Source organism: Nycticebus coucang, chromosome 1 (genome assembly GCF_027406575.1).
Source record: "Nycticebus coucang isolate mNycCou1 chromosome 1, mNycCou1.pri, whole genome shotgun sequence".
NCBI classification, from domain to species: Eukaryota; Metazoa; Chordata; class Mammalia; order Primates; family Lorisidae; genus Nycticebus; species Nycticebus coucang.
This window is the reverse complement of record NC_069780.1, coordinates 152,892,401-152,904,228: the sequence shown is the minus strand read 5'-3', so window position 1 is coordinate 152,904,228 and position 11,828 is coordinate 152,892,401. Positions and strand designations below refer to the sequence as shown.

General features: G+C 39.0%; 1 protein-coding gene across 1 annotated transcript; it reads left to right on the top strand.

Moving 5' to 3' along the window:
- Nucleotides 1–2,167: 2,167 nt before the first annotated feature.
- Nucleotides 2,168–11,595, top strand: GZMK (granzyme K). Its single transcript, XM_053596294.1, has 5 exons — nt 2,168–2,301; nt 2,552–2,699; nt 8,274–8,424; nt 9,189–9,458; nt 11,210–11,595. The coding sequence occupies exons 1-5, from the start codon at nt 2,238–2,240 to the stop codon at nt 11,369–11,371; spliced, it is 795 nt and encodes a 264-aa protein (XP_053452269.1). The 5' UTR covers nt 2,168–2,237; the 3' UTR covers nt 11,372–11,595.
- The last annotated feature ends 233 nt before the right edge of the window (nt 11,596–11,828 follow it).

Sequence of the window (11,828 nt, the reverse complement as noted above, 5' to 3'; positions counted from 1 at the left end):
GATGATAGGGAAATCACATCGTCCTGTCCACCTTCCAACTCTGACAAGCAGCCCCTGAGGGACATCAAGGCACATCAACAGTGGCAGAGATGACTTGAAAATCTATAGGAACATTTGAGTAGAACAACAAGTTTGGTTTAGTAAATTTGTGGTTTTCTTAACCTGGCTCCTCCTTATCTCGCCTTCTACTCTGTCTGGCAGGAAGTCACTGCCTTGCCTTGGTTGTGCTCATTTGGTTTAATGTGCAGAAAGCATATTATATACAGCATTCCTATAAAATAAAAGCAAGTTATTATCAAATCCTGCGCTCTGGCTTAGCAATATACCAGGTACTTCACGTCAGGCAGATGATTTGGTTCAGGTTGTAAGCTGTGTAGCCTTAGGAAAATCACTTAGCCTCCCTGAGCTTATTTTATTTCTTCAGTTGTAATATAACCATAATAGTTGTCCTGTGCTCCTCAAAGACATAGATGTGAAAACACAAATGATCATGTAAAAAGAATTAGAGAAATAACTTAAGCCGATTTACTTATATATTTTTAAATTATTCATGTATAATATATAATTTATAATTATAATATTATTTATTATTATATTATATTATTATATAATATTATTTATTATTATTTTATTTTTTTTATTAAATCATAACTGTATACAATGATATGATTATGGGGCATCATACACTCACTTCATAAACCATTTGACACATTTTTATCACAGTGGTTAACATAGCCTTTCCGGCGTTATCTCAGTTACTGTGCCAAAACATTTACATTCTACATTTACCAAGTTTCGCAAATACCCCTGTAATATGCACCACAGGTGTTCTTGTCCTAGAAAACAATAGTTTGGTAGCAGTCTCTTGTAATCTGCCAAGCATAATACCTCTGAACTTTCATTCTCCTTTCTAAAAAAGAAAAATGGAAGATAGAATGCATATATCTTAGAAAAAAGAAAGTAAGGCCTGTTGATTTAATGCAAATTTTCATTAATGTTTCTAGAAAGCAATTGGAGTTTTGGAGCTTGATTTACCTATTTGTACTTATTTTATAATGTTTGCAGTGTTGGTCAATATCCAGAAGAAGCAGAATCTTATAGAATCTCAAGTCTAATATCTTTTGTAGTGAAAGAGAAAATACTATAGAAAGCCCAGCAATGCAATGATGTCTTTTCCTGGAAAAAGGAAGAAATGCGGTCCTTGATTTTAAAAGATACCATTGGGTATTAAGGTCCTGGATAAACACATGGTCAGTTTCATTTAAAAATGAGTAAAAGGACCAGGTACAGTTGCCTATAATCCCAGCACTCTGGGAGGCCAAGGCAGGAGGACTGCTTGAGCTCAGGAGTGAGAACAGAGTAAGCAAGAATAAGACCCCCATCTCTACTAAAAATAGAAAAACTGGCCAGGTATAGTGATATACATCTGTTGTTCCAGGGACGCAGGAGGCTGAGGCAAGAGGATCACTTGAGCCCAGAGTTTGAGGTTGCTATGAAGTATACCACCATGGCACTCTCCTCAGGGTGACAGAGTGAGACGCTGTCTCAAAAAAAAATAAAAATAAAAATGAGTAAAAGAGAGACTCTGAATCAAAAATATGTTTCCAATGTTCCCATTTAATAACATTATAAAGTCTCTCAAAAATGTAACTAATATTTAACCAAATTTAGTCAAATTTAGAAGAAATGGCATGACCAGGAATCAGCTTGCTGCAAAACATATGGCTTTGGGCTTTAGCTAAGCCACATTTGGAATAACCAGGATCTATTCAAAGGTCTGTGTCTCTCTTCATTATAAATCTATGTCCAAACAAAAAATAAAGAGGAATGAAATATGCCAGGCACCATTTTACACCAGGAAAAATAGTTAAGTATCACTGTAGAGCAATGAACATCTTTGAACTCTACAAGTTCATTAAGTTCTTAAGGTGTAGGTATTTTCATTCCTTACCATTTACAACATGAGTGTTTGTAAGCAGATACTGGAGACAGTTGCCTCCAGAAATGAGTTTTTAATTGCACTCATACTTCTCCCCCAAAAGTGCTAAAAGCACAGATCTGAAAGTCCCCAACTGATACACACTTTTAAAATTTAGGTGTGAAAAAAAATCGTACTTCTAGAGCACTTGTGGTGAGAACTTAAAATTTGCAAGAACAAAACTCAGACTTCAGAATCTTCTTCCTTTGTTGATAGGATACAAGTATTTCATCAGGGCTTTTAAATCTAAGTCATTAAAATGGCAACATTTTCTTCTTTTTCTCTATTTTTCCTAATAGCTGGGGCTTATATGACTCCAGAGTGTAAGTATCTCTTCTATCCACCACACATAAACACTAAATTAATTTCTAGTGATTCTGTTGTTACATTATAGATGAAAATGATCTTCTATCCTTTTGAACTATAATGTGCTATACAACTTTTCATCAGTAAAATTAGGTAGGGTTGTGGGGGGGGTTGTAATAATAATAAGGTAGTGACTGTCATTGGAAGAATTACAGGAAACAATCTGCTTGGATCTTTTATGTGAAACCCTTTGGCTTACTTCTGTAGGTTTCACTATGGAAATTGTTGGAGGGAGAGAAGTGCCACCTCATTCCAGACCGTTTATGGCTTCTATCCAGTATGATGGAAAGCACTATTGTGGAGGGGTTCTGATCGCTCCCCAGTGGGTGCTCACAGCAGCCCACTGCTACATTCGGTGAGTCCTCCACCCTCTTCCACATACGTGTTTTTCCTGCAAGTCGGCTAGAAGATAAACTTGCTTCTCCTGAGTGAGAACTCAGCCTACTGATAGCTTCTGCCATCACTGACTGTCTGAAGGTGCATTTACCCTTTTGCACATCCATGTTTTCTGTCCTGAGTTATCCTTTTTCAGGGAGAGACGGGCTTTTTTCTCCAGGCAAGCTATTGGACAAGTTCAAGTCCCCTGAGCAATGCCAGGGAACATAGCAACAGTAGTACCAGACACTGCAGTTCTCCTGACCCTGATAGGACACTCAGAGCTCAGGAGCAAGTTGGACAGCCGGAGCTTGCTCTGTGCTCCTTAACTTCCCCATTTTACAAATGGGCAATTTCATCCTCTCACCTGCCCTACCATTTGAGAACTAAATGTTATCTACATAAGAATTTTAGCTCTCTCTTGCTCTACTCCATTGTGGTGAGTGTGATTAGTCCCGTTTGTCGCCATGTCCTCTCACAAGACTTTCAGAATCAAGGGGGTTTTGGCCAAGAAACAAAAACAAAATAGTCCCATTCCCCAGTGGGTTCGAATGAAAACACCTCAGCCCTCACCACGAGCATCTGAGGCCCACAGTTTGGGAATCATAAACTTCCTGGAGAGACAACTTGGAAAAAAAAAATGGTTGGAAAAAAAAGTTATAGATGATTTGTAAAAAGAGAAAGAAAGGGAGAAAGTTACTTTTCTGGAATACTTGGAATAAATGCTTTTCTTAAGATGGAGTACAACCTCCCAAAGTCCGTTTCAGGCTAGGATTCTCTTATTTCTATTAATGAAGGACCAGAAATCATTTTGACATTACTGCAACCACCACCTAAGGAAAAGCCACAGAACCCTAATAGATTTGTTATTTCGTATCTTTGCTGGGGATTTTTTGGTTTTGTTTTTTATTTGTATATTTTTTCCCTTATGTTTCTCCCCTGAATAAGCTGAGATGGAGCCTTCTCTTTTTCCTACAAACATTACAGCATTTCCCTTACAAATCTATCTTCAGCATAACAGCTTGCTCTTAGGCATCAGCTATACCTACCAGAACCACTGAATTGACTGCTTCTCCATGCTTTGGGAGTTTTGTCTGATTGCCCCAATTTCATGGAACTGTTTGATCAGAAATTGAACATTTTGAAGCCTGTAAGCAGGGAGAACTTCTGTGCTGATTTCCAATGGCTACTATATTTAAATGCAGTTCTTTTAACCACCCTTTCTTCCCCATCATTTTTGCCCTCCTCTCCAGAGTGTTTACCCCCTGGGGACTAGTGAGGTAGAGGGTAACTCATTAATGTTCATTCATTGCAAAATATGCACATGCTCAAATGAGTTTATGGTACACATTCCAATGGCCTATAATCCGCCTGAAGTTTGACTTATAAATATTCAGCAAATTGCTGGATGAATTAGAGGACTTCCTGGTTTGTTTTGTTTTCAGTTTTTTGACTAAGCCTAAAACACAATATATGAAATAGTCTTTCACAAACCATAAAGTACTATAGGAAGGCAGATAATATTATTAAGTTGGATTTTAAATTTTGTTAAGTAGACTTAATCAAGAAAAGTAGATTCTCAGGTTGGGGAAAGGGACTATATAAAAAGACTGGAAAAAGATCTTGGAATTTTGGAAAAAAAAAAACAAATATTGCTAAATATCATTTTAAATGGCTAAAGTATAAAGAACTCCAAAATATGTGGATCAGATTTCCTCTACAGCGTAAAAAGTAGGCAGATCAATGCTTGGAAAAATATTAAGCTTTATGAAATTCAAAATATTTATGAAATAGTTCAATGGTGGCTTCCCACAAATGTACTCCTGAGTCTTCTGTCAGAATAATTTACCCCAGGCCTGTTGCCCCGCAGAATGTTGAAGTGGGCCAAATCTGGGGGGGCTCCCTTCTCACCACCCATCCACATGGCTGGCTCTCCCCTCCTTGTGGCATCTCGGCCCTTATTAGTTGTTGTATAAAATATATATATTAAAAAAACTTCCTGTATAATCTTTTCAGCATTTTAATTTCCCAGAAGCAAAACTCTCACCAAAATGTTATCCACTGCCCCCTACCCCAAGTCTCCTGACCCTTGCCTGCCTCACAAGAGTTCTTAGGTGAGAACTTTCCCCACAGCCTCACTCCCCCTCAAACACTCAAGGCTCGTGGAGTAAAATGTGAAATATTTGGGCTCTGGATTCAAATCAACAGAGCTTTAGTCCTGCCTGAGTTTGCGTCCTGGAGCCTCCACTTACTAGATCTGTAGGATGTTATCACGTTGTTTAATTTACCTGGACCTCAATTTCCTCTTCTATAAAATGGGGACCATCATAATAGCTACCTCACAGCATAGTTGTGAGGTCTGAATGATATGTAAAATGCTTAGTACAGAATATAAGAACTTAATAAGGGGTCATCAAGGCTTTTTTTTTTTTTTTTATTAAATCATAGCTGTGTACATTAATGCAATCATGGGGGACCATGTACTGGTTTTATATACAATTTGAAATATTTTCATCAAACTGGTTAACATAGCCTTCCTGGCATTTTCCTAGTTATTGTGTTAAGACATTTATATTCTACATTTAGTAAGTTTCGCATGTACCCTTGTAAGATGCACGGTAGGTGTGGTCCCACCAATTACCCTCCCTCCATCCATCCTCCCACGTCCCTCCCCTCCCTTTCCCCTTTCCCCATATTCTTAGCCTATAATTGGGTTATAGCCTTCATATGAAAGCTATAAATTAGTATCATAGTAAGGCTATAAATTAGTTTCATAGTAGGGCTGAGTACATTGGATACTTTTTCTTCCATTCTTGAGATACTTTGCTAAGTCTTATTATGTGACTATCTGCGCCATTGTGTTGGTGGGTAGGACTGGGCAAACCTCCTCATCTGGCAGCCACACCAAGTCCTTCTCTCTATTAGGCAAGTGAGACCTCGGAGTTGTAGGGACCGTGCCTCTGCCGCCAAACCTCAGTGAGTGGGTCTAAGCAGAAACACTGCTCTGTGTCCAGGCAGGCTAGCCAGGAACATGAGAACCTTGGAGCAGCTTGGCACTGGGCTTAAAGAGGAGTTGGGGAAAGAGCACTGGACTTGGAGTCACAAAAGCTAAAACTGGATACTGATTTCCCTGCTTATGAGGAGACTGGATACATAGCCCATTGGCTTTAATAACTAAGGAAGGTTATTATTAGGCTCAGCTGAGACAATGTTTACAGATGTCTTCAGCGGATGATGAAAATTACTATGAGCAATTCTGTGGTCCTGCTCCATATATAATTCTGTTCTAGGTAAGTCCAAGGTGGGACTCATGAAGCCATGTTTGAAACAACCACATCCCAGTTATTCTGAAGCAGGTCTGAAGACCACAGTTTGACAAATACTGTGCTGGGCAGATGAAAGATACTGGTATTATTACTCCCCTTCTGTGTGAATTCAGATGAGGCCTAGGGTAGGGGGTGAGATCCTAAAACTCAAGTAATTGCAGGTATCCCATGGGCAGAAAAATAGATCTTGGTAATACAGACTGCAGTGGAAAGATATCTAGAAAGTGACAGTTCAGAAAACACAATGGTCTGCTAGGTTGTTTTAGAAATTGATATGTCCAGAGGGATGGAGGGAGGAGGGTGGGGCCTTAGTGTGTGTCACATTTTATGGGGGCAAGACATGATTGCAAGAGGGACTTTACCTAACAATTGCAATCAGTGTAACTGGCTTATTGTACCCTCAATGAATCCCCAACAATAAAAAAAAAAAAAGAAATTGATATGTCCGCGTGAAGATGAAAATAAACAAAACATTTTAAAGACAATAATTAGTCAAGGACATTAATTAAAAGATGCAAGAAAAGCAGAAATTTTCTCAGCACTCCTCCCTTTGGCAGAATCCTCCTTCCAAACCCTGCCTTTGTACCAAATTTGTAGCCTTCTTCATGTGAATGATTTATGCACGTATCTACTTTTCTGCTGGAGCATTAATCCTGGGGATTTTATATCATCTTTCCCCTCTAAAGCTTTGGATTTAGTATGTTGAATTTGAATTTGAATCAATCCTAGGAAATCCAATCCACATCCTATGAGAAATTTCAACCCCATGTTGATTTTGCAACAGGCAAACATTTCAAAAAATAGAGTTGAAATTCCCACAATAAACCAAAATAAACTCTTTCGGTAGAAACAAAAAAAGTGGTCATTCTAGGCAGTCACAGTGCTGCCATAGCAAACTCACTCCCCTGCAGTGAAGTACTTAGTCCCCAAACCTGAAATAATAATTTCTTCCTTTTTTCTGTATGTTTCTGTGCTCTTTTTAATTTTTATTAATTTGTAGTTATCTGTTGCATGAGTATATACTTTTTAGCTATAATCTACCTTGCTCCCTTTTTTAAGTAGCAAAGCAATAGTCATATGTGTACAAATAAATACAATTATCTTTATAGCCTTTCTTTTTCCACAATAAAGATTTGAGGTGGCTTCCTCACCTCAAATGCAATGAAGCCACACAGTGTCATGGGATACCATCTACTGTCCTATAGTAGACAAATGGCTCCAAGGTGTTGCCAAGATCTCAAAAAAATCATTTCTACTTTCAACACTGGCTATAAATGTAATTTTATCCACCATACAATAAAAACTCTGTATTTTATACACACACATACCAGAATTATGTATGACCAGGGATTAAAAAACAAATCAAAAATATCTACGTTTTCTCACCAGTCTCACCAGTTTGTGCCATATAAATATCCACAATGAAATGGCTACCAACCTTCAAGTATCTTCATTTTCAAATTAGGAATGCTTTTTCACCTTGAGGAAAGTTTTCTTTTCTTGTCCAAATTATCTTTCTAACTGAGGGGACAGGACAGCTGAGCGTATCTGACAGGCACATCACAGGCCTTGCTTCACCTTGCAGCCCTGAGATGAAGTCTAGACATACAGCTGAGCAAGTGTGGAGGGTGATCTTCACCTTAATTATAAAAACACTACTGAGAAGATGAAAATGTTCTGTAGATGGATGATAGTGGAGGGTGAACAACAGTATAAATGTACTTCATGTCCACCGAGCTGTACATTTAAAATGGTTAAAATTATAAATTTTATCATAACAAAATTTGGTATGAGGTATAATTTACTGCAATTAAAAAAAAAACTTTAAGATTAGTTGGGGTAAGTCCCAAACTACAAACTCAAGAAATATAATTTCCTTTATTTTTAACTTTATTTATTTCCTTTATTTTCATCTATATATAGATAAACACAACTTTCTTGTTAATTTGCTCCAAGTCAATTAGGATTCCACCCCTTTTTCCCCATAATTGGATACAAGTTCTGATATTCTTTTGCAATGCCAGGGTGGAATTAAGGGCAAGTCATTTGGCCCTCGATATTGATTCATGCTGGGGTCTACTGAGACTGCATCACTCCATCTAATCTTAAGCCCGTTGCCTTGGAGATAGTCCTTGTTTCCCTATGTATATGACCCTCTCCGCCATCTCTACTCCCCACTGGGGGATTTGGAAGTCATTCTGTTACTTTCATTCTCTTTGCTTTTTCAGGTTTGCCAAAAGCCAGCCTCCCACTGTGGTTTTAGGAGCACACTCTCTCTCAAAGAATGAGGCTTCCAAACAAACAGTTGAGATTAAAAAATTCATACCATTCTCAAGATTTACATCAGATCCTCCATCCAATGATATCATGCTGGTTAAGGTATGTAGCATTGCCTTCCTTCAGTTTTTCCAGCATTCTTATCATCATGGCTCACTTAGCTAAACCATCTACACAAAAGCATTTTGTTACCACCCTCCCCATGTTTGAAGTGATGTTAATGTATTTAATAAGGGCCAATGTTATTCCACGTACTTCCTTGAACGAAATAACAATTTATCACAACTACATCAGGGCTATGTTTATACAAGGAAAAACAACTCTGATGCTCACATATGTAGGAGGGGAACATCTCAACAGGCTCAAGGATCCTGAGCCTAAAAGTTTATTTTTCTCAAATGCTTTTCTCATTAGCAAGTGAAAAATGCAACAGTCAAGTGTACAGCAGAGCCAACCAAGTAACTTCAGGGACTGAGAAGTGAGTTACAACTTAGTCTAGTCTGAACTTAGTCTAGACCATATTCAAGGGTCCTATCCAACAGGAAACAGCCCAGCCCTCAAAGTCATGACCTATGGATGTTATTCCACAGAAAACCATCCAATGCAGGGCAAAGGCCAGTTTGCTCGAGACTGGGCAAAATTCCTGCTCTGTATAAGTTCCCTCCCCAAGTATCAGTGAGCTCCACAGGGAATGGACACTGTTCAGAAAAGCAACATCCACAAATACAGCTGCAGGCCACCACCAAAGTAGATTCAAGCAAAGGGACACCCCCGCTAAGACAGAAGGACCACACATACAATGCACAGGCTACCAGCAGAATACTACTGGGAAAGAAGGATAATTTATTCTTTTTTTAATCTGTCAGCTTCATAGGGCTGCACAACTCAACAAGCATGTTCAGCTGCTCCACCTAAGATCCAAAAACTATCTTAGAGCTGGAACCAAATGCCAGGTTACTGGTTGGGGAGCCACAGACTCAGATCTTTTAAACTTCTCTGATACCCTGCAAGAAGTCACTGTGACTGTCATAAGTCGAGAAGTTTGCAACAGCCAAAGTTATTACAACCGCAACCCTGTCATAACCAAAGACATGGTGTGTGCAGGAGATGCCAGAGGCCGGAAGGATGCCTGCAAGGTAAGAGTCTCCCATTCAAAGAGGCGTCTCAGAGGACTGCACTGCAGCCAAGCTCCATTTGCTTGTTAACCTTGAGGAGGCGCAGCATGGAGAATATGAAACCACAAGTCTAAACATTTCCCTCCATTCCTGAAGAGCAGTCTCTATTCTTTCTCATCTACCAATGTGAATGGGTCGTAAAAATTTCCACAGTACCTGATAAGCACTCATTAAATGTTTGTTAATCAGGATAACAGACTATTTCTGACAACTCTTCTAGGCTTCCTGGGAGAGGTGTTATCGTCCTTTGAAAGTCTACCAACACTGAAATCACTAGTGGTGATTAGAAGATAACTTATCCAAAGAACCACCTTTCAAATTTGTCACTAAGGAGGTCTCATAAAACTCAAACGAAAAAGTCCAAATATACAGTATGTATTTCTTAAATAATGTTGACTATCATAGACCGTCTGGGCTGCTATAACAAAATGAACTGGGTAGCTTATAAATGATAGAAATGTATTTCCTACAGTTCTGGAGGCTGCGAAGCTCAAGATCAAGGCACCAGCAGATTTGGTGGTGAGGGCTCACTTTCTGACCTCTTAGACGACCTCTTTTCACTCTCCCCTCACATGGTAGAAAAGATGAGGGGTCTCTCTCAGGCTTCTTTAATAAGGGCATTAATCCCACTCATGTGATTTCCACCCCCACCACCAAATCACCTCCCTAGTCTCTTGGGAGTGGGGATCACAACACATGAATTTGGGAGGGACACAAACTTTCAGCCCATACCACTGATTCACAAAAAGGAATAATAGTCATTGTATTTTTCAAAATCTTTTGTTTATTGAGATCGTAAGAAAGAAAACTGGGTGCCACGTTCATAGGTGAGTAATCTGTAGCACAGATGGGTTACTAATTTTTTAAAAATTAAAATATATTATTTACATCATACTATATTAAGCATTATTAGAGGAAAGGGTATGATGACTTCAAATGTCCTATATATCTGCAGTGCCCCAACACTCTGACCCTCCTAAACACCTGTTCTCAAGGCTGACCACTGGACAAGGCACTGCAGTTTGCAATGTGAACCAGTGGCAGAGGCAAAGGCTAGTCTTCAAATTTGAGAGCCATCTCTTTATCTGAAAGGCCATGCCATCCCTTTATAATTCTTCTACTTCTTTTGACAGTTACTGTTTTGTTATTAAAGTGAGTCTTCAAAAATTATTTCATTCAACAAGTATTTACTAAGCATGGCGTATATATAAATCACTGTGTTCAACCACAGGAGCATGCAAAATAGAAAAGGAAAAGAGTAATAGAGACGATACAGTCTCTGCTATCAAGATATTTGCTACAAGGCATCGTTCTTTTCTGCTAGCCCCAATAGCAACTTGATTTCAGGTCTGTGAGCACCAAAAGAAAATCCACAATTTAAAACGTTTCTTTTACTTCAGGGGATTATTTAAAACTTTATGTCTACCCATTCTCTAATGAGTAAAGTTCGATAGTCATGAATTACAAAGGAATGTAGAGATAGAGACAGTAGAGAGACAGAGGCATAGTCACAGCTGTAGACAGAGACGTGAACAGAGAGAAAACAGACAGACAAGCGCAGAGCGACCGACGCAGAGAGGTAGTGCCGGGCACTCTTCAGGACACAAGAGAGAACAAAGACCCAGACGATAATCCTTTGAGCAACAAATAGGTGGTGGCAAGAAAATCTTAACAGCTTCTCTTCACGTATCTGCCCATTTTCTTTTTTCCAGGGTGACTCAGGGGGCCCCTTGGTGTGTAAAGGTGTCTTCCAGGCCATAGTCTCTTCAGGTGATAAGTGTGGTGTTGCCAAGAAGCCTGGAATCTACACCCTGTTAACCAAGAGGTACCAGACTTGGATCAAAAGCAAGCTTGTTCCAGCTCATGAAAATTAAGATTACAAATGATTTTCCTGCATCTACCAGTTACTTGCTTCTTTTTTACCTAATACGCTGACTGGTCAATTTTATCTTCAGATGTAGCTCAATGCAGGTAAAGCAGAGCGCGACGGGGTCCCTTTCTGCTCCCTTATGGCTGATTCTGCCAAGGAATTAAGTTCTTTTTCAAATGTGTCACTGATGTATTTTTACCATGCTGATTTCATTCCAAATAAAATTTAGAAGACTATCTGTTTGTGTTTTATGGACATGAAGTAATATCTGCCCCTATTCCACCCACACTCCCAAGAGGCAATAAAGTCATAAACAAGACAGTTATAGTATCACCTTCAGCCCTGGTTACGTTGTGACTTCTCCTGAATCATCCAAAGTTGGCAGAGATTTCTGTTACTTGTTGTAAGGATATTGAACATGAGATTTGCCCCTTTAACAAAGTTTTAAGTGTACAATATAA

Excerpts from the sequence above, each read along its gene's own strand:
- GZMK (XM_053596294.1), top strand. The coding sequence starts at position 2,238 with ATGGCAACATTTTCTTCTTTTTCTCTATTTTTCCTAATAGCTGGGGCT. Across the intron at positions 2,302-2,551 it reads GGCTTATATGACTCCAGAGT|GTTTCACTATGGAAATTGTT; the intron begins GTAAGTATCTCT and ends TTACTTCTGTAG. Across the intron at positions 9,459-11,209 it reads GCCGGAAGGATGCCTGCAAG|GGTGACTCAGGGGGCCCCTT; the intron begins GTAAGAGTCTCC and ends TCTTTTTTCCAG.